Below are 23,201 nucleotides of genomic sequence, written 5' to 3'. Positions count from 1 at the left end.
AAGTGAAAGTGTGACATCCAAATTTGGACCTGCCTTCCACCACTTGCCTCGCGTACCCTTTGCCAAACTACCCCCACGTCTCGAAGACACCTTCCTTTCCCACCACCTTCAGTGCTGTTTGTGTCGGGGTGCTATAGTTGCCATGAAGTTCAGGTATGCTTAGCGCTTGGAAAAACCGGTTACCCTGATTCATTCAACCTCAGTTCATCGCTAAAGTTCAACGCTGTCGCCGAATGGTGGGACGAGTACATAGCCTACGATGCACTCAAGAAGTACATATACCAGCTTGAGAAGACGCAGCACGAGCAGGGACACGGCGCCTACCGTGATGCTGAAGAGAGCACCGAGCGGACGTTGCTTGTCGACCGTACTGGCCCCGACACCAACTCCGTGTTCGTGCCACTGCTGGAGAAGGAGCTCAAGAAGATATGTGACTTCTATGAGATGCAGGAGAAGCATCTGGTGGAGGAGGTCGCGGAGCTGGAGGAGTTGGTTGGGCAGCAAGATTTGGTCGGGATGACGGGCGACCATTACGATGAGGCATCTGCGCTATATGACGACGATGACGACGACGAAGGGGATGACGATAGCTTGTCGCACAGTCCGTTACCGAATCGAAGGAAACGGGTCGGGTCAACGTCTATGGGGAGAAAAGCTGCTTTATCCGACTCAAGTGTGTTGCCCTCGCTTCTGTCTCTTGATCCCCAATTTGACGATTTCTCGCCCGGACCTAGCTCCACGTTTACACCGCAGGAGTATTTCCTCCTCATCCTCCGAGGGCCAAAATGAGCATTCTCATTCACCTATCAGTCCAACTGTACCCACCACCACTCTTGGACGGCTCGCAAACAAACTTACGCCCGACTTCATGCGAAGCAGCATCACATCCTCAGCAGGAGAGAACGTCTGGACATCCAAATCCGACTACGCTTATGATACACGGTTACTCTTCAAACGCCGCATTACTACCCTCTATATCTCCGTCACTTCCCTCAGGTCGTATGTCGAGGTCAATCGTTCAGGCTTTCGAAAGATCCTCAAGAAGTAAGCTTTAGCTGACGCTTTTTGCCCTGCTAACATTACAGTTTAGGTACGACAAGGTTACCGTCCATGAGGTACATTTTTATCTTTCACAAAACTTTTCTAATTTGTACATCTACAGCTCAAGGAAGACTACATGCACAACTCGGTCGAACCTTCGCAGCCCTTCACGACTGGAGCCCGTTCGACACTTAACAGTCTCATAAATCGTCTGGTCGATCTGTATGCCAAATGCGTTACACGAAGCGACCGAGGACTTGCGAAGCAACAGCTTCGACTCCACCAGCGGGAGAACATTGCCTGGGAGCGAGATACGGTCTGGAGACAGATGATTGGAAGAGAACGGAGAGGCGAGGGTAGCAGTGGCGGTCTCGCTGGCGCTGTTATTGTCGAGGAACCGATGGAAGATGTGGATATGGGGGTAGGAAAAGGGAAGCCTGGTTGGGTCGTAACGCTCGGACCAAGGACAAGGATACGCGTGACGAAGAAGAAGATCGCATTGGTGGGGGCGATTGCCCTTTTTATTGCCCTCCTTAACCACGATACGGTGGAAGGTACAGAGGCGAATAGGTGCTATGCCATTCTGATGTTTTGTACCGTCCTGTGGGCAACCGAGGTGCGCCTGTCTTTTTTTAAATGTTTGACGACAGCTAAAGAAAATCATAGGCTATACCGCTGTTCGTGACTTCCCTCATGGTACCATTCCTACTCGTCGTTTTCGGTGTCATTCGGAACGACGAAGGTATTCCCCTCAAGAAACCCGACGCGACCAAGTTCGTGTTCAATACCTTTCGTATTACTCTCTCGTTTACCCTTCATTCTTGCAGATATATCTTCTCCATCATGTTTTCGCCCACCATAATGCTGCTTATTGGCGGCTTCACCATCTCTTCTGCACTCTCCAAGACAGCCATAGACCGGGTTCTGATTACGCGTGTTCTTTCCCTTGCAGGAACGCGTCCAAGCACAGTCTTACTCGCTTTTATGGGTGTTTCGTGTTTCGCGAGTATGTGGATCAGCAATGTGGCAGCACCGACTTTATGCTTCACCCTAATACGACCGATTCTGCGGACCTTGCCCCCGAAATCGTCGTTTGGGCCTTGCCTAATTGTGAGTGTCTCTAACATACTTCGTAACACTTGCTGACTTCATTTCCAGCTCGCTATTGCCCTGGCTGCGAATATCGGTGGCCAGTCTTCGCCTATTTCCTCTCCACAAAACCTTATCGCCCTTGATGCCATGGACCCTCCAATCTCCTGGGGTGGCTGGTTTATCGTCGCACTCCCGGTCTCCATCGTATCTATTCTCCTAATTTGGGGCTTGCTCCTCGCCTCATACCGGCCTGCTCGTGCCCCCGATGGAGGACCTGATATCGAGATTAAACTTATCCGGCCAACGAAGGAGTCCTTTTCCTGGAAACAATATTGGGTGGTTCTTGTGTGTATTGTGACCATAGTATTATGGTGCATTGCGCGGAACGTGCAGGACTATTTGGGGGATATGGGGGTCATTGCATTGATTCCCATTGTAGCATTCTTTGCGACTGGTGTTCTCAAAAAGGTCGGCGAACGACTCATCTGCGTTTTCAGTCAAGCTGACGAAATCTTAGGACGACTTCGAGCAGTTCGCATGGACCATTGTTTTCCTCGCCATGGGCGGTATTGCCCTTGGGAAGGGGGTTACATCGAGCGGACTATTAGAGGTTCTAGACGTGCTTATTCGTGACCTTCTCGAGGACGTGTCGCTGTATAACGTTGTCTTGATTCTGTCACCAGTCGTCTTGGTGTGTTCGCTTCTTCTGGCTTACTCAGCGAGCTCATTTGTACCTATCTAGGTCATCTCCACATTCATCAGTCATACCATCGCAAGCGTGCTGTTGGTGCCTATTGCCAAGGAGGTCGGGACCAACCTGCCTGGTAATCATGCCAATCTCCTCATCTTCATCACCGGCCTCATATGCTCGGCCGGGATGGGTATGCCTGTTTCCGGATTCCCAAATCAGACGGCGTATGTCCCGTGGCCGCATCTATTGAATATGAATTCATATCTTCTTGCAGGGCCCAGCAGGAGGATGAATTGGGCCAGCTCTACTTAACCAATGTCGACTTTCTGAAGAACGGAGTCCCAGCGAGTATGATTGCGACTCTGGTATGTGTGCCCTGCTGACCTTTCCTCGCATATCCGCTTATGTTCTGGGTCTAGGTCGTCGCAACTATCGGCTTCTTACTTATGAAAGCCATCGGGTCCGTCTCTTTCTCCGTTTTCGTTAAACCTTGGCTGACATTTTTCGGAGGCTGTAATACCTGTACCTGACACGACATTCGATACTACAACAGACTAATAGAATCGACCTCGGGCAAGCAGGTGGAAAACGTTGGTAAAACGTTTGGTCGCGGACGGATCTACCTTGAACTTTCCTTATCATCATGGCCTATTTTCGGTTGACTGGGGAATCTTAGAAATGCTCTGAGCAAGCCTCCTGCCCAAACTCGCTGTGTTGTAAGCCACTGTACGAGAAACCGCTTCGACTTGCCCCCAACACAATCAGCCGATGCCCCATCCACTTTTGTGTGTCCAATGACCGTGTTGTGTCCATGAACTCCATGTTGTGTCCATGTGTCGCAACTTACGAGCCACCTTTCGGGCGCGTAGCTTGCCGATAACAGTTGCGGCCCTCATGTCATGCGCTGCTGGCTCCCGCGTTCGGTGATGACGAAGCGAACCCGCGAAAACCGCGCGCCCACATCTCTCAAGCTACTCGGTGTCAAGCTTGGCGGGATGGGCCCATTATTGCAAGAAGGGGAAAGCTTAGCCAGGTTCGGATCCTTTTGTCTCCACCAGCTGCCATTACTGTCTATTTGTCGAGGAGGCCAACGATGGGCAATGCGTACTGTGCCGTAAGAATTCAGAGCACAAGTGCAACGGCAAAACGGCTCGTTGGCACAACCATCGATGTGGACAAGAAAGATTGCCGCTCCTGCGCAGGAACACACACAACAGATACTTGGCCAAATCCAGCCAACTTCTTTTTTGGACATCTTCTCCTATTGACATCGGACTGCAAAACACCAAACTGGCTTTCAGGATGCTCTGACGTTGATTGCTCGCTGTTTCGCACGATGGTTCGCGGACCCGTAATGGCTTCTGCTTCGATCGTGCATTTGTTGCGAACTCTCTTCAAGTCAATAAATGGGGTGGCGACCGTTGGCCACCGAAGCTGTCTGCTTCTGAACGCCGATGGGTAGTCTACACACAAGTCAACAAAACGTGCTCAGGCTCATCGATATTGACATTGCCTGAGCAACCTTTTACTTCCGAGGATCAGGCAGATTCAGTTGTATTCCTTGGAAGGTCTCACATCTGACTACTCAAGCAGGTCTGTCCGTTTTTAATTCCAGTGGATCGTTCGCTAGCACACTTTTCAAGGTCCGGGAAAATAGGACAGGCGCTAATGCATACAAATTACATTTTCCGGCCCTCCGCGCGATGCTACGGTAATCACATTACATGTCCAGGAGATAAGCTAGGCTAATTGTGGGTACAAGATACAGATGCAGGGTGAGGAGGCGACAAGCAGCTCCATGCGGTCATATGACAGAACAAACATTGAGGGGTATCGAGATCCATGGTTTTGTGTGCAGAGAGAAGACGAAAGCGGCATGGTTGGCGGTGGGATGTGGACGAGCAAGGGCGGAACGAAATTTCACCAGGCGGACTTGGTGGTCGCGGGGCCATCCACCTCTTCATCATCGCACGAGTATCGCAAGGCAGATAGTCGGGCACCTGACTTGTCCGAATCGGGTCCGGGCCAGGTGCCCGCATTGGACTTTGTCTGGTGATGGGCTTTCAAGACCTCTAGCGGAACAAGGGAAGGGCGCCGTTGCTGGTGCTCTCCGTCGCTATCGGGAGAACGAGGAGTTATCGGGGAGGGTGCTCTTGAGCTCACGCTCGCGCTTGAATCCGACAACGAAGAGCGCGGATTGAGAGGTACCGCCAGTCGCAAAAACTGATGCTCACGCTCACGACCAGCCAACCCTGCAGGCGCAGGATGCGGTGGTAGAGGGAGCTGGCCGAGAGAGCGTCGATGAACTGGCGATACCGCAATATTTCCTGAAGAAGACAATGACGAGGGGGGTATTTGGAGGGAGGGCACTGAGTACACCCGTTTGACGCCGTGGTGCCCTTCTTCTGGACTTCGACTGCGCTTCGCTGTCCGATGGTCGTCCGCAACGTCGTCTACCTCCCCACGGAGTCGTTTCAAGACCGTTCGTGGATCATCGATTGGCGGAGGCAACCCTCCTCGAATATTTTCAAAGGCAGATATTGGAGGCAGCGTATATCCAGCGCCACTGGGATTGGTTCTAGGAGGCAATCGCTGCAGAGGAATATGAATCGACGCGATGCTTGCATTTGAGGCGGGGGATGGAGGCGCTGGTGTCAGTGGCGGCGAACGAGCGGAACTGGAATGTGAGCCTGACGGCCACAAGCTTGGGCTCGACAGCTTTCTCGAGGAGGTGGACAGCGGGTACGGCGAATACCTTGCTCCCGGACTGACGAAAGGGGATGGAGAGTTGGGCCCTGGCAAGCGCTCGCGCTCCTTCTCCCGATCTTGATACCAATCTGAAGCCGCGCTGGGCCTTGGGCTGGGCCACGAATGCTGCGAATGCGACTGCGAGACCGCTCGTGAATGCAGAGTATGGTTTTGATGGAGACGGGAGCCTTGCCCATACCCGTGTGGGTTTGGCTGTGGATGGGGCGGGAGAGGAAGTTGTTGGAGTGGGTGGTGGAGCTGGACGGGCGGCAACTGAGGCATCGAAAGGGCAAGTGGCTGGCCATGGCCGTGATGCTCGGAAGAGGAGTCAGCTCTCGTCGAAGATGACCCCGCTGTTGATTGGGCTTGTTGTCGCCGAGCTCGTCGTCGGGCGCCAGAAGAGGCGACGACCTGGCCATAGCCAGGCTGGTCAGGGGAGAGACAGGTGCTGGGGAAAGTTGGACTGGAGGGGAATGAGTGAAGACTATCTCAGGAGGGCACCCACATACCCAAAAAGTGGCACCAAATCCTCACGAATATTCCAAGCAACCCGTCTTGCAAGTCGCAACGCGACCTCGAACGGCATCCAAGTGCCTTGTATCTTGAGGTAACCACCACGGACACGTCGAATGACGCGCGCAAGCTCTGGCTGAGAGTCCACCATCTTGACAATGTCAGCTTTGGAGTTGCCGAGAGCTGCAAAGGCGATTAGACTAAACCCACGCCAGGGTTCCGTATGACGGACCTTTCCAAATGCCCGTCCACAGAACATATCCGTCGTCGATGTCCATCATAATCCATTGGTTGTTGAGCGGGTACTCATAGACAGGACTGCAGATGATGAGCGATGGAAGACGCGAGTTGCTTCGAAGACACACATATATCCTCGCGGGTCATTGCTGGTGATATACCGGCCCTTCGTGACCTGGTGTGTTGAGCTTGCAAATGGTCGAAAGCGCCCGTTAGCCTGCTCTGAAGTCGGGGATGCAGGCATGGGCACCGGGGTAGTGCCAGTTTCCTGCTCCAAAGTAAGCCACTACTAATGCAAAGCCATTGAGCGAGACGCACCTGGAAGATTGTGGTTGTCGTTGCTGTAGACGCCATTGGCCGTTGCAGACGCGGATCCCCGCCTCGAGTGGTGGTGTTTTGTTGGGGCGGAAGCGGCGGTGCTCAAAGCTACGAAGTACAGCACCGGAACGGACTGTGGGTGGCTCACAATGAAGTGGCGGGGGCGGGACAAAAAAGAAGGAGGAAAGAAAGGACACTCCCCGGAGCGCCTTCGTCAAATACGTCTCTCGGCCTCCGTACTCAATTCGAAAGGGCCTAGAATCTCTTGCGGAAATGTGTTTCTTTACTAAATTTGGCATGTGCGACTCGGAGACAATGTAGATCCCATCTTTGCCGTACGTGATGTGGACCGAATTTGGCAGATGGCGTGGCGTGTGCACTGCAGCGGCCCCGGTTAGGTTACAAAGACCGGTTCAGCCCGCCCTGAACTGCCCTCCTGCGGTGCTCGAGATTCGCCCTTCTCCTGTTCTTCTTCTTCGTCCTATATGCCTGGAATGCCTCCTCACGTGTGCGAGAACGGCCCAGCCAGGTGTGGGGGGACAACGATTTCCCCGGGGACGCCACGTTGCCCATATATTTCCATATTTGGTAGCATCTGTGTTTCTCCTCGATCACGGTGTTCCTTGAGAGATCCTCGATCATCTTGTGATCGAAGGCACCGAGGTCCGACCTAACGCATGCCGGCGCATCATCCATCTTTTCCGGCCCGTTCCTCGGTACCGAAGGAATTCAGCCTCGGGGGTGTTTCTATTCGCAGACGCCCAGCTGCGGGGAATAGAAGTCGTGGCCGTGACGAACTGGAATCAAGTATACATACGGACGCCACAGAGCTATGTCAGCCGTGGTGTCAGTGGATTGGTGGAGCAAGTTGGAACTTGTGTCGTTGCCGGTGCCAATATATCTCGTCAGCGCCGTTGATTTCGTACAAACCCAGTCGAAGCTGGTCGCTAATTTTCTAAAATAATATAAGTACCGACGCGTAATTTAGCTGGCACTATGGTCGGACTTGGTCGGATCGCAGTTTTACCAACCCTTTCCCCCTAAGCTTAGACGCAAAGGGTAGCAAGCCCACAACAATGAATGATTGAGCTCGAGCAACCGTCCCGGCGGCGTGGGATACAGTCGCTGCCAATCCCAACTTCTCGGATAATCTGTTTCTGCTCAGTCCTCCCACGTAGCAACGGCCATCTCACTCGAAGAGCAAGTGAGTGGAAGTCAAGTGGACGTGTGAGGTGGAGTTGGAGTGGAGCAGTGTCCAAAATAAGACAGGAAGACCAAAAGAAAGAAGACCGTAGCTCCCGCCGAATATAGCCACAGGATGCCACCCTCGATCCGGCCCGGTGTCGAATTTAGTGCGCTTCGACTCAGAGATTCGACCTAACTTTATCCTGGCTTGAATAAGAGAGATGTGTTGGAGAGGCTGTGAGTACACTTAGTATTTTGAGCGATGGCCCGCAACAACCAATACCAGACAGCCTCTGCGCAAACCACTCCGCTGAGCCTCTCTCCTCCCATCCTTGGCGGCAGACTAGGAAAAACTATAATCAGCGGAATCAATGACACCATGACGCTCGTCATACCATTCCTGATCGGGCTCAGGTACAACTCGTAAATTGAACGCGCTTTAGCCGCGGGGCCCAGAACGCGGCCACTCCTAGGTAAATCATCCCTAAAATTATTCGATGGAGATGCCTATTGAGCCTTTGGCCTAGAATTGCCTTCATATGCAGCACAGGAGGACTACAGCATATGTATTCGAGCAGACGATCGGGCCGAGATTACCCTACCATGATGACGTCGCGTGTGCGCAGTCGTCTGCCAAGTGATGGCGTGATACCCGCTGGCAGGGATGGCCGCGAAGCCCCGTTTTCCGGAGGCTGCCATCTCCAGCCATCGGCCCTTGTCTTGTCCCGACCACTTCGGTCCAGCGTTGGAAGAATACAGCAATTGGTAAGATGGATGCGTCGACGTCGTGTTGCGTCTAGCGCGAAGAAGGCTCCCGCTTGCCCCAAAATACGACGGACAGCTTGCATGTGGGTCCTTATTGGGTCCGTGCTAAGGTGAAATGCGCCTATCGAATCATCATTCGAAAATGTGTGGTCGCCCCTGGTGATTTGTTGGCTCTGCTGGTTAGCCGGGAAGGGAAGTAAAAAAAATCTTGAAAGCGACGCAAATTTACATCGGAGGACGGTGAATTGCCAAGGTGGAGGACACCCTGTTGCGGTATTTCTCATTTCTTGCTTATTGCAAAAGAAACCTACTTGCTCACCCGCCACTTCCAGTGACAGGGCAGCGCCTGGCAGCGCTTAAAAAACACGATCTGGCGATCGGCACGTCAATGATCGTCATGTCAGCCATCACCTTCCGAATTGGGAACGTAGACGGCAAGCCGCGGCTGGCCGTCCGAGCCATCGCCGGAAGCCGGACTCGGGCCATACCGGGAGTGACTGCATTCTAATATCTGAGTTTGGTTCCAAGCTCGAAGCTGCTTCGCATCCTACGGCGTTAGTTAAGACAGCTCGGGACCGAGCCCTTGGTTCTTCGACATACTGCGGTACGCACGGACGTCGATAATTGAATCCACCTTGGAGTTCTTCGGACCCGATGTTTGCCCATGTCGTATTTATACCGCGCAGAAGCATGGCACAAAAAATAGATATCTAAACAAAACGATAAGCATTGTTTGATCGTTTCGAGCAACGCTTTAGTTGCAAATTGCAGAAAAGCATTCAAATGCGGAAAGGATGATGTCCTCGGGCTCGACGTCACCGCTGCTCGTGAGTGCTCCGACTCCTCGACAATCAGACGTAAGTGCTGCAAAACTTGATTTCGGATTACTTACAATTACTTACCACGACTTCCAAAGCGAGACAGCGCGCCGGAATGTCGAGCGGGAATATCACGGTCCCCACTTTCCTTCATGGCCCAAGCACTCAGGCTTTGAAATGGTCGGATGAGAATCTCGATGTCCTACCAGAGTTGATGAGAAATTCATTGGTTGGTGTGGTTCCAATACCCGCCGCCACCCATACAAGAAAAGGAATTGTCAGGAACTGCATCAGAGTACCAATCCGGATGGCCGGAAAGTCCGAGCTTGGGTATGCGAGCCAGGTGCATGTTTAAATAGCGCTGTTCGCACTCCCGAGTCCCGAGCTGGTAGTGCAGTGTTAGTATCCGATCGCAGGACTCGGACAACATCCCGGCACTCACTGATCATATACTAGTACTAGGAGTGAATGACTTTCGCCGCGGCCAGGCGGCGGCTGGCTTGAGTCGTACCCAAGTTACCGTATCAGATCTCGAGTCCGCCATTTACGCCAGAAACCCGCCTTATCTCACTGGTGGTGGCGCGAAGACGGCGTACAGCTTTTACGATCGAGGGTGAGCTGACCCTAAAGCCCCCGAACACGCTCAGGCTCATGATGGTACACCTGGCAAGTGGACGTGGGGCAGCGTGGCTACTTCCAGCTGCTTCTCGGACAGTGAGCATATGCGTTGACTGAGCTTCGGCACCGACCTCGAGTGTCGAGCGTGATCCCCGTCCTGCGGTATCAAGTCGGGGGGAGCCTGTCAGGAGCTCAGACCATTGAGTTTGACAGAGATATTGGACGGCTTTCCGGTTTCCCGTGCCAGTTCATGACTAGTCGAGAATAGAGGACATTCAGAATGCGGATGTTGTACCAGGCCAGCGCAACGCACCTCCCGCACGAGGCAGACTAGGTCCAGATTGGGCAACGACCTATGTTAATTGTGTTCTTAGCCTCCCCGAAGGGAAACATGTTCTTCATCTCACTGCATTGGTTACCAAAATCCCGACACGATTGCCCGTTTCAAAAACGCCCAGTTGAAAAAATCGACCAATGAATGGAGGAGACAAATAGTTTGGGGCGGCCCTGGAATTAGGCTATTAATAGGCCTCAGGAAATAAGGAAGTTTTCGCAGCTGAGTCCACGAGACACCCGCTATTAGTTGTCTAAAATTCTGCAGCAGATGGAGACCACGCACTAGTAGAGGATAACTTGAAGAAACTTATGATGACCAGAGCTTGACCCAAGCGGATTGAATCGGTCAAATTGACCGATTCATGATTCATTATGGCCATGGCAGCTTCAAGTTGTTTCTCGTGCAATTCACCGGCTAAGGGCTTCAAATAGTGGCGAGTCCCGTAAAGCGGCTTGTTGAGAAGTATTCGATTTGAAACCTCTCTGACTCCTAGTGAATGTACTCGGAGAACTTGAAGAACGAGGCCAGATAACTTGAAGCGACAGCTGAACTGGGAGCCTTCGAGAGCCAGTTTGAGCGAATAATGCAGCGCTTCAGGCACCATGGAAGATGTTGTCAGCGATGCAGATCCCATCTGGCCCAGCTAATGGGACCAAACTCACATCTGACTCGGACGAACACAGACCCCAGGGCCTGTCGCTCTGACACGATTACACCAAGCCTCAGACTCGAGCAAGGCTGAGCTAGCAGTATAATGTGGCCTGCAATCTTGACCCGACTCTCGAGGCCTTTCTGCCTGCTAAGGGCAGAGCTGCGCCGAATCCACGACGCAAAGGAAAAGCCACTAAAAGGGGAATCGTGTTGCAACCCTCATCGTACTGCTTTGCATCAGTTCTACGATGTTGCCTCGAGTACGATGTCCATTATGCGTAGGGAAGCTGCAATTGGCTCGAAGCAATACTCTGGGTCGGGCTGTCGTACGACGTAGACTTGTTATAGAGACGCGCAATATAACCAGGTCGTCGTCAGCTGGTCCGTAGGATATGACCAGGAAGCGTATACTGCAGCGGCAGCCGGGAAAATAGCGGGGACAGGCTCGGAAAGTCGGTGTTGGTGCGTGTAGTCTCCCTTGCTCGCATCCAGTCGACGTCATCGACATTCTGCGGAGTCACTCGTTTCACCTGTTGACTTGCCAATGTGCGATGCATTTTCCTTCAAAGAGCACGATATACAGCAGACGTTCCCTAAAGTAGAAATCTGCTTCGGCCAGTTACTGGAACCGAGAGAAGAGTCAAAAAACCAGAAAACCACAAAAGCAATAACTTGACGGCGCACCGGCTGCCATCCATTCCGAAAAGAAACCATCCTCCTCCTTATACCTCTAGTGTTTGTTACAACCGACAACCGCCATTGTAGGACAGCAGAGGGTTGGCAGAGGGACAAACAAGGGACAGATCACAGTCGGCGAATACAGGAGCTACCGTGGTCACGTGCGATTTCTTTCGATTGCGAAAACGTAGACCATGCTAAGTACTAAAACACGATGTGTCCTCTACCTACCCATACGCATAACACCACAACACAGCTGACATTTTAATAATCTACCTGTGACACCCTCAGTCATCTTTTTCCTTCCTGCCTGCCGGACTGGTGCTCCCATTCCCGTTTGCTCTCGGCGGGGGCGGTACATTGAAGCCACCCGTTGCTGGACCTGGCGTCGGAGGGAAGACACCATATGACGGGGTACCTGGCATGCTGCCCGCGCCAGGGAAGCTTGAGCTGGACACGCTGAGCGGGCGGGGGCTGCCGACGCCTGCGTGACCCCGTCTTGGTGGGCCTGCACTGAGCGGGTTGGGTCCGAACCCGAGATTGGGTGTGCCGGGCTGCGAGCCGGGCATCATCGCTGGAGAATGCGGGGCTGGGGAGTACGGAGAATGTGGAACAGGCGAGTATGGTGATTGCGCCATATACGGCGACGCTGGCGTGGAAAATGTGGCGGACACAGGCGTTCCAGATGGACTCCCATATCCACTCCCAGGAGAGCCCGGCGTGCCTTCCATGACCCAACCGTTTCCTTGCGGTATGAGTCGACCGGATTTGGGGCGGGAACGCAAGGTCGAGCCAGGGAACTTGTTGCGAAGGGAGCTCGAGGAAGTGACAGCGGCGGGGGTGATGTCGTTGGATGAATCACCCCCGGTGACTGCTTCGACTGCAGCAGTTCCGACTTTGATTGCATAACCCATGCAGGTGAAGACACCACCAATGACACCCACACAACTAAGGATGTTATATCAACTAAAAGTGAAGAACAAGACGGAGAAGCACACGCACCGGATGATAAGCTGGATGAACGACGTTGTCCGTTGGTGGATGGTTATGCTCATGGGGTCTAGGTCGAATTTGAAGAAGATTCCGGGTGTGCCGCTGTGGTGGTCCAAGATACGCGTATAATGTGTAACACTGTACTGGTTTGTACGCAATGGGCTGGACCGCGGGGCAATATAGGTTGTGGGCACGACATGGAGGAAGTATTGGTATGCGACGAAGTCTGCATTACAATCAGTTAGTACCCTCTAAGATGACATGTAAACGCACGTTCATGGGTAATCTCAAACGAGTTGTCCAGCGGCTGGACTATAGCAGGGAAGAATGGTCCAAACGAAAACTCGGTGATCACATGGGAGAGATTCATCACTAACACGAACCTATGAGCAGACAAGCAGTCATAGTAAAAAAGACATACGGTTGTGGTCTACATGCTGGTTCGATGCGTATCCATGGCCGAGGGTCGTAATATGCAGATTGGCTTCAAGAAAAAAAGTCAGACGACAACTGAAGAGGATTGGCGTAAAGTAAAACCCACCGGTAACCTTCTTGATTTCCAACTGTCCAGAAACGCGACATGCTTGACCGTCCGGTTCGTGTTTGTAGCTGGGCATGTAGGGCGACGAGTCCCATTGCCACAAGCCTGCAAGTAGACCGCGCGACTTGCGGGACTGGGCGACAGCTTGGCGGACAGAAAGGGCGTCCGAGTGTTCCCTATCACCGCACCAATTAGAGGAGGGGGAATGAAAAGAGGTGTGGGAAGACGAACTTGAGCTTGGTGGCTTGTCCGACATCGAACTTAACGCCGTCTCGGCGGATTCCGCTGCGGGCGTTGCTGAGGAAGAGGCGGTCGCCAACGGCGTCGCGCAAGTCGACACTGATAACTGCCCGGGAAAATAAGCCTTCGAACAAAAGGGAGTCAAAGAGGGAAGTAGAGCTCACATGAGCAGGGCATGGCGACGACCAAATCGACATTGACATTCATGAAGCTGCTGGTCTCGGGATCGACGCTGAACTCGTGGTCGGGCCAGCCAAAGAGGAACTCGCCGACGTCGTTGAGCATGAGCACGAATGTGACGAATGCGACGAAGATGGTGAGGAAACCGCGCGAATCCGACCGCTGCTTGTACGAGCCCGCTACCTTGGGGAAGGCGTCAAACTGCGACATGGCCGGGGGAACGACGGAGTCGAGCGAGGAGAGGAGCGTCGTAGTGGTCTCCCCGTCGAGCGACATCGTCGGGGATGGTGAGGTGGCCGAATGGGAGGAGGTGAAAAGTAGAGGTGGCTTGGATACGTGTCACGTCACGTGAAACGGTAAGCCCCTCCTGGGGGGTTCGTCGGGGAAGCGTCGGAGAACAGGTCTGCGTGGAAGGACGTCCGGGGTCTGACGTAGACGCGAAGGGTTGTGGCTCAGTCAAAGTACTTCAAGTATTAGGATTTATATGTAGTGTCGGCAAATTTTCCGATCAATCGCCTAACTTGAAATAATCTTTTCTCTTCTTCCAACCACATAAAACATGGCCACTCAACAGTTCTCGCAACATTCCGCACAGCGCCTCATTGAAATCACTGCATGCATCACCGCCCTCGAGGCGGAACGCGCGGGAATTCTCAGTCGTGAGCGACTGTCGCTCGGAAATTCCACCATCCCAGCCGAGCTACTCGCAGAAATATTCTTGCACTACGTCGAGGACGAGTCCACCGATGGCCCACTACTTCTAGCCAGCGTAGGCCGCAGATGGCGGGAAGTAGCCCTTGCCAGTCGCCGTTTGTGGACCACGCTCGTGTTACCCAAGAATACGCATAGTCGGCAGTCGATGCGGCAGAAGCTTCTCTTATTTCTCGAGCGCTCTGCCCCTCTCGCAATAAGCGTCAATCTCTGGGACTTCTCGGCACAGGATATCATTGTTCTCCATGCCCACCGAATCAAGAGTCTCAAGTTTTGGGCCCGGCGGGAACAGGAGTTTGAGCCCTTCAATAACGGCCAAGGATTCTCTGCGCTAAAGTGTCTAGAAATCGTATACGACGGTTCATTCCCTGGTCGTCCATTGACCGGGTTCCAAAATGCACCGAGCTTGCGCGAAGTGACACTCACCAATAGACATATGATGTCTCATGTCAATTCACGAGACCTAACAGACTTTATCCAGCTCCCATTCCATCAGTTGGCAATTCTCCAACTATACATCTATCCAATAACTATGAGGTCTTTGGAGAGCATTGCTCAGGGAGCCGCAACCCTGGTGTCCCTGCAATTCGAGAGTCTCCTGCCAGATCATGTTGGCGTTGCGATCACCTTTCCGGTCCTTCGCACACTTGCGGTCGCTTCTCCAACGTGTCTTGCACTCTTCGATCCTCCACTTCTGGAAACCCTCAACATCCTTCATAACTATACCCCTTCCTCCATGCCCCACCTTGACACTTTTATGGAGCGCTCGCTTTTACATCGCTCCATCACGACCTTCCACTGCAAAACCACCTGCCTCGAGCATACCACGAGCCTTCTTCTCATACTGCCCTTCCTCACCACCCTCCACCTCGACTGCTCCCGCTGGGAAGCCACCGCCGAACCCCGTGCAGGACTTGATGAACTGTTTCAATGGCTCACCCTTCCTTCCGGCGACATCCTTCCTCACTTGTCCCGCCTTTTTCTCACCGCCCCTGCCCGTTTCAGAGACGAAGAACAGGTACCCATCGCCCTCCCCGCCCTGACGCGCATGCTCCACGCGCGCCGCCACCAGCCCGGCCGCGTCGGCCAGCTCGCCACCTTCCGCCTCGATGGTAACTCGCACAGGACGTATTTTGACCGCGGGCAGGCTTTGGGCAGGCTCGCGGAGATGCGCCAGAATGGCCTCGAGGTGGACTTCCAGAATATGCCGCTGTATGGCGACGGGCTCGACAGGCACACCGTGTGTCCTTTCTTTTTTACTAGCTCGAGGTTTTCATGGACTCTTATAGGTAAACGAAATTATGGTGGTTTGAGACAGCCACGAGTATAAGCAAGGACATTGTCTCTCCCTAGCAAGGACGTTGATCAATGATTTAAGTAAACAAGGGGTTTCGGAATGGGGTACGCGAATCGGCCGCAGCACTGCCGCAGCGGCCGCTGCAGCGGCACTTTGCACAGCCACGGTGAGCGGCAACTCAAGTCTGCTTTTCCTATCCATTACATCCTTGTACTGGGCTACATTTTGAAGAGAATGATTCAATTTACACTTGTATTAACAGTTAGAATAGAGTACAGTTGTGTTAAAGCCTTACAAAAATGCCGCATCAAAATTGGTACAAACAATGGTAAACAGCCGCGACGCGGCCCCAGCGGCACTTTGCAGCGGTAGATGGTGACTGCCGCTGCCGCTGCTGACATAAGACTTGCAGCGGCAGTGCAGCGGCAGTCAAGCAGCAGTGCAGCGGCACAGCAGCGGTTGTGCAGCAGCGGTACTGCAGCGGCAGTGTGCTGCTGGGGTGTCACTGTAAGGGCAACCCCGGAGGCCTGAGATCAAGGTCCTAGCAGGGGAGGATCCAAAGGCGTGAACATTGGTAAGCGAATACAAATGAAGCTGACCTAGCAGGGGAGGATCCAAAGAGAAGAAACTCTAAGGGTCCGCCTGCTAGGTAGCTGACTATATACTGCTTGTCCGTAGCTGCCGCTGTCGGGCACAGAAGGCTTGGGCAGCGTCGCAGGCGAGGTCCCAGGGCGACCGTCGGGAGGGCGTTGACGGATCGGTGATTGTGCGGGTGAGATGGAGGGCCGGACCGGAGTCGGAACCGGAATCGGACCGGAGTCGGGCGCGTCTCCGGGCCGAAAGGGAGGTTCCCCTGACATCACCCCCCCCCCTTTGAATGCGGCGTCTCGACGCATAGACCGGAACGGAATCGAGTCGAAGGTCGCGGAGGCGATGTGTCGTGGCTTGCCAGGGTACTTACGATAGAACTCCGCAATTTTCTCCGGGGCGAAGACGCGGTCGAAGCGGACCCACTGGTCGTGCGATGCGTCGTAGCCTTTCCATCTGACGAAGTAGTTCAGCCGTTTATACCTCACCCTTGCGTCCAGGATTTCCTCTACTTCCCACTCCGGGACTCAGTCCTCGAGGTCCGGAGGGGGCTGGTCGTAGCCGGGGCGTCCGTCGAAGGGGTCGTCCTGGGCGAGCTCGAGCTTGACGACGGGGAAGACCGGGTGGAGCTTCGAGTAGCGCGGAGGGAGGTCGAGCTTGTAGGCACCTTTGCTGATCTCCGCGACTATCTTGAACGGTCCGAGGCGGCGATGGGAGAACTTTTCCGAGGGGCGAGTCGTCCTGATGTCAGAGGCATCCAGCCAAACACGGTCGCCAACCTTAAACTCCGGAGCAGAGTGCGTCTCCGGTCGTAGTAGCGTTTGTACTCCTCTTTGGCCTTTGTGAGCGCAGCTTTGGCTTCAGCAACACCAGTGGCAATCCGGTCGCGGAACTCGTTCACTGACTCCATGGCGGAACGGACTCCGGGTTTGAAGCCCATGCGCGGGAGCCGTCCCGTGTCCGTCATGAAGGGGACCTGCTGCGTGGAGGAGTGAACGTGGTTGTTGTAGGCGAACTCCGCGGCCGGAATCAGCTCATCCCAGTCGTCCTGCTGGTAGTTGGTGAAGATCCGCAAGTACTGCTCCAGCTCCTGGTTGACGCGCTCTGTCTGACCGTCTGTCTGCGGGTGGTACGCGGTGGACGTGGCGGGCTTGATGCCGATTAGACGCCAAAGTTCTCGGGTGAAGTCCGCGATGAACTGCGAGCCGCGGTCGGAGACGTACTTCTCCGGAGTCCCATGGTGCCGCCAGACATTCCGGTAGTAGAGGCGGGCTGCCCCTACTGCATCGACCGTCGTATGACACTCTGAGAAGTGGGCGCGCTTTCCGAGGGTGTCAACGACGACCATGATCGCGTCGTACCCATGGGCTTCGGGAAGCTCTACGATGAAGTCGACGGAGACGGTATGCCAGCATTCCGGGGGCGTTTCCGTGGGGTGCAGTTCTCCGTGGGGCAGTCTCCGGAGTGCCTTGGTGTGACAGCACAAGTCACAGGTCGCAACATACCGGCCGATATGGCGGGACATCTGAGGCCACCAGTAGTTCCGGGAGACCAACTCCAGGGTCTTGAAACGACCTGCGTGTCCGGCGACTCGGGTGTCATGGCAGAGCTCGATGATGCGTCTCCGGAGGTCCTTGTCCTTTGGTACGACGATCTTTCCTCGGAAATGGAGAAGACCGCCGGAGACGGCCCATTCGTCAGAACGTGAGGAGGCGGGGGCCTCGAGCTTGACCTTGAACCTTAAGAAGTTGCCGGGCCGCTAGTGCGACGGGCTCCTCCAGGTCAGGCTCACCGGAGAGGGCATCACGGATGTCACGGAGGAGTTCAGAGCCGGGACCGGAACGGAAACGCCCTCGAGTGCGCGGACGTGGAAGAGTTCAGGCCGCAGAAGGACGACATCGGAGTTGTCGGAATCGACTCCGTGGTCGGGTCTCCGGGAGAGGGCGTCAGGCCGACCCATATCGCGGCCAGGCTTGTGGTGCAGCGTGAAGTCGAACCGGGAGAGGTACAGAGACCACCGGGCCTGTCTCCGGTTGAGGTGCTGCGTCTTCCTGAAGTACTCCAAATTCTTATGGTCAGTCCAAATCTCGACAGGGTGCGTGGCGCCCTCGAGGAAGTGTCTATACTCCTCGAGTGCGCGGATGATCGCGAGCATCTCCTTGTCGTGGATTTCGTGAGTTGCGCTGGACATCATTTAAGCTTTTGGAATAGAATGCTACAGGGTGCCACTTCCCGTCCGGGGCGGATTGTGAAAGGACCGCCCCGTCGCATAATCAGAGCTGTCCGCCTCGAGTCGGAAAGGCCGTGTGTCGTCCGGAATCGCCAGGACCGGTTCCGAGGTGACCGCGTCCTTGATCGCTTGGAACGCAGAGGCCTCCGCGTCGCCCCAAGTCCATTGCTGGTCCTTCTTGGTGAGCACGAAAAGAGGGCGCGCAAGGGTCGAGAAGTCCCGAATGAACCTGCGGTAGAAATTAGCGAACCTAAGGAACTGCTGAATGTCCTTCTTGTTTTCCGGAGTCGGCCAAGCGGAGACGCCTGCGACCTTGACGGGGTCCATTTCGACATGGTTGTGGGAGATGATGACTCCGAGGTACTCGATTGACGATTTTTCAAAGTCGCACTTCTCCGCTCGAAGGTACAACTTGTGCTCCCGGAGTCGCCGTAAGACCTCCTGGACAATCTGCCGGTGTTTCCGGAGGTCGGAATGGGCGATCAGGATGTCGTCAAGGTAGATCATGACGTCTCCGGAGAGGATGAGATCCTGGAAAATGTCATTCATCATCGTTTGGAACGTCGCGGGAGAGTTTGTCAGGCCGAAATACATCACCAAGGGCTCGAACAGGCCTCGGTTAGTCCGGAAAGCCGCTTTCCACTCGTCACCTTCCTTGATCCGGACGTTGTTGAAGCCCCAACGGACGTCGAGTTTGGTGAAGTAACGAGCGCCTTTGAGCCGGTTGATGAGGTCGTTGATCAGCGGAAGGGGGTACCGGTTTTTGACAGTCATCGCGTTGAGAGCACGGTAGTCCTGGACGAAGCGGAGTCCGCCGTCCTTCTTCTTGACGAAGAAGACCGGAGACGCCATCGGAGACTTGGAGGGGCAAATCCGGCCCGTCGAAAGCCCTTCCTCGATGAACGCGTCGAGCTCGCGTTGCTCGAGGGGCGAGATGGGGTACACCTTGCAGTTGGTGGGCTTAGCGTCGGGGACGAGTTCAATGGCGTGGTCCCAGGCTCTCCGCTCCGGTAGCGTGTCGAAGGACTCCTTGTTGAAGACGTCCTGGAACTCCTTAGCCCAGTCCGGGATCTCGGAGGGCGGAGGGGCGGAGTTCCTGGCGAAGGCTTCGGCCAGGCGTTGCGAGACAGTACTGCCAGCGCGTATCTCCTCCGAGGGGCGGAACGAGGTGTAGAAGATGCGGTCACCATCTTCAAGCTGACCATCGTCGTCGTCGTCGTCGGAGTCCGGCGTCAGATCAGGCAGGCCGGAGTCGTCATCAGACCCAGAAAGGTCCATGGCGCAGGCCGAGGGGAACGGGCCGGAGCGGAGACGCTTCTGATGCGACCGGAGTCGCCGCAACTCGGTCCGTTCGACCCGCTCTTCCTCACGGCAGGTCGAGCAATTGCGGGGGCACCGTGTCATCTTGACCTCCTTGGTCTCCCAATTGATCTCTGGGTTATGTTTCCGCAACCAGGAATACCCCAGGATGAGGTCTTGCTTGCCAAGATGGGTGACGGCCAGCTGAACTCGTTCGGCATGGCCCTTTGTAGCGCAGGACCAAGTCCGCGATCTGTTTGATGGAGCCAGCGTCGTTGGGGGTGCCATCGACATTGAAAACCGGAATCGGCTGATCGAGGGTGCGGACCGGAATGCCATTCCGAGCAACATAGTTCGTGTCAATGAAGTCGGAGGTGGCACCACAGTCGACAAGCCCAGAGAGTGAGAGCTTCAGCGCCTGGTGGTGGACTCGAGCTCTAACGGGAGGTGGAGGGAGTTCGCCCCAGGGGCAGCGGCAACGGTGTACTGCTTGGGCAGTTTCTTTTCCCAGGCAGTGAGGCGGCGGAGGACGATGACCGGAGTCGCGGGCGGAGTCGGAGACGGAGTCGAGGCGGGGGGCAGGAGAGGGTGTCTTTCGTTTCGGGCTCGTTGTAGGGCAAGGAACTGCATTCATCATACAAAGAGGCAAAACGATTTATAGACGCGAACGAGGGCATACCAGTCACTCGTCGCGGGGGACAAAATCCTCTCCGGCCATCGACTCCGCTGCCGTCTCCAGCAGGGCAGCTGTGTCCGTGTAGCGGGCGATCAACTCCGCTAACATCTCGTCACCGAGTTGTTGGATCACCTCGTCGAGGATGTCCATCGAGCGGACATCGGCAGGGAGGGGGCAATCCCGGGCGAGATGGTTTGGGTCGCCGCACCTGAAGCAGGCGCGACGAGGGGCACCCCGAGCCCTGGTGCGATCCAACTCCATAGGGACGGGAGCTGGAGGCGCCGGAGCGGGGGCGCGGGCCGCGGGTGGCACGACCGGAGCCACCGGGCGGAAAGGGGCCGGAGCCGGGATGCGGTTGACCGGAAACGGAGTCCGAATCAAACCGCCAGGCGTCTTGGGGGCGGCTGACTTGATCAGCTTGGCCCGGACCAGGGCCTCGTATTGACAGAAGGCCCGGGTGCGCCAGCTAAGGTAATCCCGGAGGTCCGGGGGGTCGTTCGAGGACGTGATTCCGTTGTTGATCAAGGGGTCAACTCCGTGGCGGAACTTGGTCACCTTGACCAGCGCGTCTTCGAATCCGGCGAGGTCCATCAGGTCCTCGAAGTCGTCGGTGTACTGGTAGACATCCTTTGTACCCATGTGATAGGCGGAAGTCTCCAGCTTGGAGAGAGCGTGATCTTGCTCATTCTCCTCGACGAACCGGAGTCGAAACTCGAAACGAACGAGCCCCAGGACGGAAACGGAAACGGGGCTTTGCTTCCATGGCGCTCCGCCCATTGCTGAGCGGGTCCTTCTGCCATAAACGACATGGCATAGCGGACAGCCTTTTCCTCACTCGCCTCTCCGTTGACCACGAAGGCCTCAGGGGCAAGGCGGGCGTAGGTGCGGACCGCGTAGAGGAACGCGGCCGCGTTTCCGGTCGCCGTTGAAGGTGAACGGGGGGTTTGGTCGCAAGACCAATTTTGAGGCGAGGTTGATGTCGCCAAAAAGGGCTTCGGAGTCGCCCTGGACCGGAGTCGGAGTCGGAATCGACGTCTCCGGCGATGGTGTTTGGGGTCCGCCAGCATTATTAGCGGCGGCAGCGGCAGCGGAAGCCTGGTTGGTGAGTAAAGCAAGGGCCTCAGTTAGGCTATCGATTTTCGCCTCGAGTGAGTCCAGCCGGGCGTCTGCGGTAGGAGTGACTCCGGACGGCATGACGGGTGCGGGGACCACAGGAGTAGAGGAGGAGGGGACAAGTGGCAGGGGCGGTGACGAGGGCGGAACGGACTCGTACTCCGAGCCTGAGTCAGCGCCGAACCTGGCAATCTTGTCCGGTTGATCCCGTAGAGAGTTTCTTCTGCTGTAAGGGCAACCCCGGAGGCCTGATGTGATGCAACACGAGAACTTTGAGGGTTCTCGCTGCTCGCGGGGAACGGGAACAGGTGAGAGAGCCGAGAGCCGCGGATACCCGCAGCTACTCGACACGATGGGAGGAGAGGAGTTGAGGGTCGAGGTTGTTGCGCGAGAGAGCGCGTGGATACAAGGTTTGTCGTACAGATATTGACACAGGCGGTTCGCGAGCGGAACGAGATAGAGGCAAGATTCAAGTAATATTAGCGTGCTGTCACAGTCACGCGCGTTGCGATTATCTACAAAAATATATATCTACGCCTGCGCTTGTACTTTACTACTATAATGGTCCGTCACAGAGCCCCCCAACGTACCAGCGTAGGCTACTCATTGTCTGAGAAGGGATCGCCTAGGGAGACCGAATCGTCGTCGTCCAGACGCATTGAATCCAACGCGAATACTTTGTTGGTGTCCTCCTCCAGCTGGTCCTGCTTCCTGTGCCGCTCATCCATAATCGCGTCCTTTGCCAGCTTGCGACGCAAGTCTCGCTGCCACCGGGCATTCGTCTTGACTCGGCGCCTCTTCTGTTTCTTACGGCCCCTGTCCCGGCTGGTAGGTTCCTCAGCGTCCGAGTCCTCGTCCTGACCACGCATTCTTTTCAACAGAGACGGTTTCAATCCCGAGGGCCCCTGCATGCGCTGTAGAAGCAACGGAAGTTCAGCCTCGCTCGTCCTCATTCTCTTCAATAGCACCGGCTCGTCATCTTCGATCGTTTGACCAAGCCTTTCTGCCAGCGACAGCTTTTTTTGTGTTCCGGCGCGGTACTCGCCTCGCCCGATTCAGGGTTGCCATCGGGGGGTGCAGATGATGCTCCAGCGACTTGAGTACTCGGCTCCTTGGGCGCAGCAGCTTCCGATTTGGAGGCCTCAGCAGATGCAGCCCTCGCCGCGTTAGCTCCCGAGCTGCGTTCAGCTAGCTTAGCGTCATGTTTGGCCGCTTCGGATTCCCGAAGACTATCCCAGGACTGCCGCGCCCCCGACGCTGGCTAGCGCATAAGTGGCCTTGTGTACCAACGAGACTATGGAGTCCGGCCACTCCGCCACGAGTTCAGGCAAAGCACCTGCAGCATCTGCGTCGCTGTAGAATTGGAAATACAAGCAGCTCTCGAGCATCAAGATTTCACGCGGCGACAGGTGTTTGCGCCTCAGGTCCTTCGAGTCTAGGAGTTCCAAGCCGCGCGAGCCGACGAGAATTCCTCCACAAAGTCAACTTCCACACTGTCACAGCCAGGTATGGACTCATGGCGAGCGCGATCTTCGGGGGCGGCCGAGGAATCCCTCGCCTTTCCTTTTCCCTTGAAGCTTTGACTGGCCACTGTTGGCAAAGTCGGCGGTTCTGGCGTCATTTCCCGCATCGGCAATTCGT

General features: G+C 55.2%; 3 protein-coding genes across 3 annotated transcripts; 1 reads left to right on the top strand and 2 right to left on the bottom strand.

Moving 5' to 3' along the window:
- Window positions 1–22: 22 nt before the first annotated feature.
- Window positions 23–3,341, top strand: MIND_00193900 (SPX domain-containing protein; the record flags this gene model as incomplete). The annotated part of the gene is made up of 13 exons (XM_037358846.1): window positions 23–153; window positions 204–673; window positions 735–1,044; window positions 1,091–1,115; window positions 1,163–1,657; window positions 1,708–1,814; window positions 1,869–2,151; window positions 2,200–2,601; window positions 2,651–2,824; window positions 2,876–3,048; window positions 3,099–3,189; window positions 3,244–3,284; window positions 3,335–3,341. Exons 1-13 carry the CDS (start codon window positions 143–145, stop codon window positions 3,339–3,341), a joined length of 2,589 nt encoding a protein of 862 aa, XP_037223941.1. The 5' UTR covers window positions 23–142.
- Window positions 3,342–4,744: 1,403 nt separating this feature from the next.
- MIND_00193800 (HTH APSES-type domain-containing protein) lies at window positions 4,745–6,676 on the bottom strand (the record flags this gene model as incomplete). Its single annotated transcript, XM_037358845.1, has 5 exons — window positions 4,745–6,035; window positions 6,082–6,268; window positions 6,318–6,403; window positions 6,451–6,590; window positions 6,641–6,676. The coding sequence occupies 5 exons, from the start codon at window positions 6,674–6,676 to the stop codon at window positions 4,745–4,747; spliced, it is 1,740 nt and encodes a 579-aa protein (XP_037223940.1).
- A 5,303-nt stretch (window positions 6,677–11,979) lies between these two features.
- Window positions 11,980–13,922, bottom strand: MIND_00193700 (uncharacterized protein; the record flags this gene model as incomplete). The annotated part of the gene is made up of 7 exons (XM_037358844.1): window positions 11,980–12,640; window positions 12,695–12,911; window positions 12,959–13,057; window positions 13,107–13,169; window positions 13,227–13,402; window positions 13,458–13,572; window positions 13,631–13,922. 7 exons carry the CDS (start codon window positions 13,920–13,922, stop codon window positions 11,980–11,982), a joined length of 1,623 nt encoding a protein of 540 aa, XP_037223939.1.
- Between the last annotated feature and the right edge of the window lie 9,279 nt (window positions 13,923–23,201).

Source organism: Mycena indigotica (genome assembly GCF_014461135.1).
Source record: "Mycena indigotica strain 171206Taipei chromosome Unknown Mind.scaff0002, whole genome shotgun sequence".
NCBI lineage: Eukaryota > Fungi > Basidiomycota > Agaricomycetes > Agaricales > Mycenaceae > Mycena > Mycena indigotica.
The sequence above is the reverse complement of the archived record's forward strand: the minus strand, read 5'-3'. Positions and strand labels throughout refer to the sequence as shown.